The 6,981-nt window shown below is 32.6% G+C and overlaps 3 protein-coding genes across 3 annotated transcripts; all 3 read right to left on the bottom strand.

The window, feature by feature from the left end:
• Positions 1 to 1,612: 1,612 nt before the first annotated feature.
• On the bottom strand, positions 1,613 to 2,732 carry LOC104773428 (uncharacterized). Its single transcript, XM_010498039.3, has 2 exons — positions 2,451 to 2,732; positions 1,613 to 2,001 (listed from the first exon to the last, which is right to left on the bottom strand). Exons 1-2 carry the CDS (start codon positions 2,570 to 2,572, stop codon positions 1,746 to 1,748), a joined length of 378 nt encoding a protein of 125 aa, XP_010496341.1. The 5' UTR covers positions 2,573 to 2,732; the 3' UTR covers positions 1,613 to 1,745.
• Positions 2,733 to 2,922: 190 nt separating this feature from the next.
• On the bottom strand, positions 2,923 to 4,282 carry LOC104773427 (uncharacterized). Its single transcript, XM_010498038.3, has one exon. It carries the CDS (start codon positions 4,158 to 4,160, stop codon positions 3,171 to 3,173), a length of 990 nt encoding a protein of 329 aa, XP_010496340.1. The 5' UTR covers positions 4,161 to 4,282; the 3' UTR covers positions 2,923 to 3,170.
• A 1,210-nt stretch (positions 4,283 to 5,492) lies between these two features.
• Positions 5,493 to 6,092, bottom strand: LOC109131565 (uncharacterized). The gene has a single exon (XM_019242656.2). It carries the CDS (start codon positions 5,993 to 5,995, stop codon positions 5,807 to 5,809), a length of 189 nt encoding a protein of 62 aa, XP_019098201.1. The 5' UTR covers positions 5,996 to 6,092; the 3' UTR covers positions 5,493 to 5,806.
• Positions 6,093 to 6,981: the final 889 nt, after the last annotated feature.

Genomic DNA, 6,981 nt, shown 5'->3' on the forward strand with positions numbered 1-6,981 from the left:
TATACTCTGAATATGTATCTTTTACAAATGTAATTCTTTACAATATTATTGTATATTCCTACTTTAATTACAAATTATATTATATTTATAAATATTCTTCCGTGCTGTAGCGCGGGTCCGATCCTAGTTAAACTTACTCAAATAACAAATATTAATTTCAATTACTAAAATAAAAGTATATAGAAGACATGTTATTTGATTTCAATAACAAATTAAATCGTGATTTGATTTTCAATGGTGAAAATGCAATTAACTCGAGATATAGAATTTAAAATTGTAAAATATCATTTTACAAAAAGAAAAAGTGTTAAACGCAAATAAATTATAATTGTTTATTCAAGGATTAAAATTCAAAGAATTTAATATCTAAAAAAATATGATTATGCGGACCACTGAAAATTTGGTGTAGTGACATGACTCAGATAATTCAATTTAGCCAAATAACAAATAGTGATTTCAATCACTAAAACAATATAGCAGACATGTTATTTAATTTCAATAACAAATAGTGTGATTTGATGTTCATTAAACCTTGTTTCATGTTCAGGTTGTAATACAGTGGCTAATGATATATTTTTTCTAGATATATCAGTATATCACTAACAAATTAGACAGAGACGAACTGACTGAATAATATGTTATACATACGATCTACATACGATTAGTTGGAAAAAAATACATTATAGGTGCAGTTATTGTTAATCTTGCCATTTATTGTTCTAATATTATTAATTCAGAAATTCTTTCAGTCATTAAATTTCTATATTATAATGTCTAAGATTTCTTTTAAACAAACTTAGAATTGTTTGATACAACATCATAGCCTCATTTCATAATTGAAACACCTCCCTTCGCAACTGGTGTAGAACACGGCAATAAGTAGCTCTGACTTCCTCATATGAACCTCTAATCCGAAACAATACAAAACATGGAAAAATCAGACAAAAGAAAGATAATTTTACACAAGTAATTTATTCAATCAGTTAAATGTAACTATTATAACTCCAACCATGTGAGATTAATTTATTTCTCAAGAAAAAATACGATTTTGGTGTAATTACAATTATTTTGACTCATGAATGTCATCTAATAAATGTATCGGTTAATGCTTAGGTAATTCAACTACCTCAAATAACAAATATTGACTTCAATTACTAAAATAAAAGTATATAGAACACATGTTATTTGATTTCAATAACAAATTAAATCGTGATTTGATTTTCACTATCTATTTCATGAAATATAAATGCTATTATTGTAAAATTACAATTAAAGCTATACAAAATTTGGATGGTGAAAATACAATTAACAGTTCGAGATATAGAATTAAAGTTGTAAAATATCTTTTTACAAAAAGAAAAAGTTTTAAATGTAAATAAATTATAATTGTTTATTCAAGGATTAAAATCCAAAGAAATAACTATGATCGGGTCTACTATTTATTAATTGTACCAATGATGTGAAATACGAAGTAAACCAAAATTATAATTATATATGTGGCTAAATATAATCGTTTCTATTCACCCACATATTCTGATTTCCAAATTTTAGTTTTGAAAAGTTTTTCACGATTAACTACTACATTATTTAGTCTAAATGATTACTTCAGACAAGCTAGAATACTTTTGGATTTGATACCACGTTGGAAATCACCATAATAGTGAATTGAAATACAGTAGTGTGAATTAACATCATAGGGATAAATTTGGTAGGCAGATGAATTAATGAAAGGGTTTAAATTGTTGCTACTCCGAAGAAGAAGACTTTGGTTCCGCTTCCACAACAGGTTTGCCTTTCTCCCTTAGTTTAGCAATGGAAGCCTTCATTTCTTCTTTGCGCTTCTTGCTAGCCAATACCTTGGCCTGAACACCGCTCACGGTTGGGTCTTTCTTCTCCTTGGGTGGTGGTGGAGGTGGCCGTCTAGCTGCTGCCATTGCCTCCTCCTTAGCGGTCAAAGCGTTCCAACTCCATAGCGCCCCGCCTAGCCCCAACACAATTGTTCTGCATAAAGATCATTTATGGGTATGTTTAGGCATTTTAATCATGGTTCCAAAAAATAAGAAGTCGATCCGGTTCAACCGGTCTGACCAGCCTTGCAATATTTTTTATAAAAGTAAAAAAAAATATAATAAAATATAAACCCTTCAATACATAACAAATTTTAACGTTTGCCAAATGGTAAACAAATTAAGATTTAGAAGAGTGTTTTGGGTTGATGAGCAATGTGGTGGTTTTGGATCATGGATATCACCCGGACCAGACAGACGACCATTACGGATATGAATTTTAGTAAATTGACCAAAAACACACAAAAAAAACTTGAGAAATTCAACCTAGTATATAAAGATTACGATTCTCACTATTTATCATCAATTTGGTATTGATATGACACAAGCATAAACATTCATAGAATTTGAATAAAATTTTCCAACAATGATCTATTTGATCACCTGCGATTAACTGGTGGAACTTCAAGGACGACGGGAGGAGCCTGCGGCAGTGACCGCGGTGAAGGAGAGGAAATTCTGACGGCGTTAGCTGCCGGTGAGAGAGGAACGAGTGAATGTGCCATGGTCTAATCCAAGAACATGTAAAAGCAATTCCGTTGTAACAAAAATTGGTAAACACTAATAGAAGATAGGAGTGGGATAGTGTTGTTGCATTGCAATTTATATCTGCTTGCTCATTGGTTGAATTTGGATAAGACATCGAAATAAAATTTTGTTTGTCTACCAATAGAAGAAAGACTTTCAAGAATCTAAAACGCTGCGTTTCCTTTTAAATAAACAACAACACTGTAGGTTCCAAACAGCAGCGTATCATCGTATCTTGTTTTTTGGTTTACCTTTATAATTAATTGCATTCCCAAAAAAAAAAAAAAGTTTAAAAGATTTGAAACTAAAAGTATGATTAAAAAAAACATGGCAATAATAAGCTTTCATAGCTGTATTCAATCCAAACTATTTCAAATGCATACAAATAAAAGTAAATTTTTGAAAGAAAAAAAAAAAGTAAGTAGTATGAGAGTTTTGATCTAGTTGATCATCACAAAACCTATAATAAACACACAACAACAACAACAACAAAAAAAAGTTGTCACAAGCAAATACAGAACCTATCTGTTCACACAAACACATCATCAACAAACAAACAAAATAAAAAGCTTCTCCTTAGAGAAAGATAAAGCAATCCAAATCAATCAAAGGATTGCCAAGTACTTCTTCAAACACTGGAACCACCGGTTCCTTATGGTTTCCTACTACTTCTCTGATCATTGTATCGTCGATCTTAGAACTTATACGATGAATCCGAGTCTCTGACATATTGCTCTTATGACAACAAATCTTTGGACCATATAGATCTATATTCTCTTTCCTTACACGAGAAGAGACTGAGTTAACCGTCAAATCAGCCGCCGCCATACCAAATCTTCGGCTTGGAGATGGCGATTTCAAGGAAGTGCCTTCATATCTCCTGCTTGGAGATGGAGATTTCAAGAAATTTCCCTTGGTTAAAGAATTTGATGAAGCAGACATAACAACTATTTCTTGATCTTGACGAAAGCTCTTTTGTCGTGTCAATGAACGAAGGTTTGGCGATGGCTCTCGAGTTCTCTTAGAGCCATTGGATCCTCTTTTAGGATTTTCATTTCCTTTGTTTGGTGTTGTTGAATACCGGTTTGGTATAACCGGGGAGTCCATCCGGTTAGGATATCCTGGTTTTGTGGTTTTCATGGATAGAGAAGCTTCACGTAAGGAATTGATCCGAGCAACATGTGAATTCTCTTGGTAACAAGCACGCAAGAAATCGTTGGAAAAAGGTCTATCCTTCGAGACAGAAATTGAAGAAGCGGTCGAAAGCGACGAGCTTGATGAGCTGAGAGAAGAGTTACTTGTTGTTGAAGGTTGGATTGGAGAGTAAGATGCAATCTTTACAGGAGGAGAAGGAGGAGGAGGGAGTTTATCCGGGACATAGATGAACTTATCCGGCATAGGGGTAGGCTTAAACCGGTTCTTCTCCGGAAGTAGAAGTGGAGAAACACGACTTGGACACCGCGACATAAACAGCTTCTCCGGAACATAACAGTACTTCTCTTCAGGTTCTTCTGATTTTTTGAAATCTTTCGTCTTTGGAGAGCACTTGCTGATGCAACAACCCATTTTCGTAGAGAGTGAGTTTGAATTCAAAAATTAAAAATTGAAAAAACTGCGTGAGAAAAAGTAATATCAAACAGGAGATGGATATGTGTATTGTATATATGATGTGTGTGTGTGTGGACTTTTTTAACAAGGCGTGTTGTTAAAATAATAGTATGATTAAGGAAGAAGAAAAAAAGGGAAGAGAGAAAAAGTGAGGTACGTTTTGAAATTTGGTTGGCGGGGATCAAGTATGAAGCCGTTAGTGTTACTGTTATATAAAGCTAAATAAAATTTGAATCAATTTTGAAAGCCCATACCCAATTTAAGTAAGTCCATTAACCCAATTTTTTCAGCAATTATCGAGGAATGTATTAATAGAGTGAATTCATTTTATCAAATACATACTTTTATCCTTTTAATTTGTGTTTTACATGAATATATTTTTTTTGTCGACAGTGTTTTACATTAACTTATGCCGAGCATATGTGATATCTCTATATGCAAAACATGGGTATAGATGTATATTTTTGTTTATATCGATCCTTAAATTTGATAATTAAGGAAACTATTCTTTTTCGAATAAAGGATATATAAATAACTATTTGTGGTAGGAAATGGTGAATATGCTTTCTTGACCATCACAGTGACGGACGAAACTAGACTTGTGGCACGTGAGAGTGATGAAAAAACTTTATACCTTTTTGATATTTGGGTAGGCCACTGATGTCTCCTAGTTTTTAAACTCACGAAGTCACCAAGGTTTGTGATTTGCTTTCTTCTTTTATTCCAACTGCTTGTGATGAAAGTTCTTTGTTTCTTTTGTTATTTTTGCTAACTACATGTGTTCGACTCTTTTTGTCTACCACTTCTCGAGTATTGCGAAATAATAGTACACAATAATTAATACCATTCATGGGGAAAAATGTTTAGTTAAGGTGTATGGAAGTTTTGCTGAGACAATGTAGTGGCGTTTTCTAACTTAATTGGATTAATTTTTTAGGATATTATATATCCAAATATAATTTCGATATTCAAACTCATAAAGAATTGTAAAAATATAAGCTTTGACCGACGCATCCACAAGTCCATATATAAGACAAAAGTCTTGGTCCTACGCATATCTTAATCTTATGCAAATTTTGAAGCCGAATTAATGTAATGTTAAATCCACAAGTAAGTGCCCCTTGATTTGTTTCATAATTTACTTAATTACTCTATGGATACCTATTATTCAATTATTATAATTATTTTATTTTTTTCGTCTCTTTTCTTTTTCTTTTCTTATATCATTATCACATCTGAATTTCGAGACACCACGTTTGCATATTTTATATTGGAAACTACATCACATGATAATCACAATAAACACAAAGCATGCTTTCTTTTAAAATGTAAAAAGGAATACAAAATCAGAATATGTTTAAAATGTCTAGTAGTAGTGTAGTACCATAATTAATCACAAACATCATGATCAAATATAGTACTACTTGTTTACATAGCAAATTATAGATATTAATCCATCGAAGACAGAAAAAAACAAACATAGACACATTAAGCTTATAAACAACAGAACGAAAGAAAAAAACAGAGGAAGGAGAAGAACCCATTGAAGATCATGTCACTGCCACCCAAATTCGTATCTTCAAAACCACCATAAAAACGACCGGTCAGGGGAGAGTGGGGTACACGCGCTTGTCGTCGCCGTCGCGGGATGGCTCAGAACCCTGAATACCATCGCATGAGGGACGGATCAAAGAGTAAATGGCTTTGACGACTTTAGTCTTCACCAGCTCTCTCTCCTTCGGGATCACACTCCCTTCTTTCTTCTTGAACGGCTTGACTTCACTGGAACCCATCTTCTTTCAGATTATAGATATGTTAGAATGTATGTGTTTGTGTCTATGTATGTATGTATATGTATCTCTGTGTGTGTGTTGCTTTGTGATTTTTTCAGAGGTGGGGAGTGTTGGGTTTTATATAGAAAGAGACCTCCCCAAAAGTGAGTACTATTGATCGAAAGAAGTCGAAGACTTGTCTTCTAAGTCTAGTTCACACTACGTGTCAGTTTTTTTATGAACAACTTCTTCTACTTAGTGTGTTTTAGTTTCAGTATGGAAAATTAAAGTGAAACTTACAGCTAATTTTCGTAACATTTTATTTGAATATTTATAAAAATGTATGTGTGGATATACGTAGTTTACTCAGCCCACGTCACTTTAAATGAAATTTTAGTTAATAATTATTATAATACGAAATTTCCATGCATCCCCAACATTAATATATTTCACATACTAGTGATTTTGAAAGACAGGCTTGGGAAGTAAGTTTCACTATATGTATTATTATCGGTGCAAGGAATTGAGATGACAACATTTGAAACTTAAAACAGAAGTTTATATTATTTGCTCACTCATGCACGGCTCTTATGTAATTAAACAATAAGTGAATTTCGAAAACAACAAGAAAAGTTTATTGATTACAGAAAGAACAAATAAAGTACAAGACAAAGTCTTGTTAATGTGACCAGACCTGTTTTTAAGCTTAGACCAGACCTCTTTTTGACATTTAAACATCAATCCAAAATGTTTTAATTTATGACTTCCTACCACCAAATCCATTTTTTTTTTTCAATATTCCGAATTCACAAGTCATACTCATAATAACCATATTTTTTCAATGCACGAATTAATAACAAAAGTTTCAAATTCTTGTTGACGTTGACTATTGACCGAAAAGATTATTTTTCTTTTTGTCACATTGGCATATAATATTGTATCAAACAGAGATGCACTTAATAAGTAAAACTTTTAGAAAGGAGAGTCTCTCAATCAATAGTGGAGAC

Source organism: Camelina sativa, chromosome 17 (genome assembly GCF_030686135.1).
Source record: "Camelina sativa cultivar CO46 ecotype springtype chromosome 17, ASM3068613v1".
NCBI classification, from domain to species: Eukaryota; Viridiplantae; Streptophyta; class Magnoliopsida; order Brassicales; family Brassicaceae; genus Camelina; species Camelina sativa.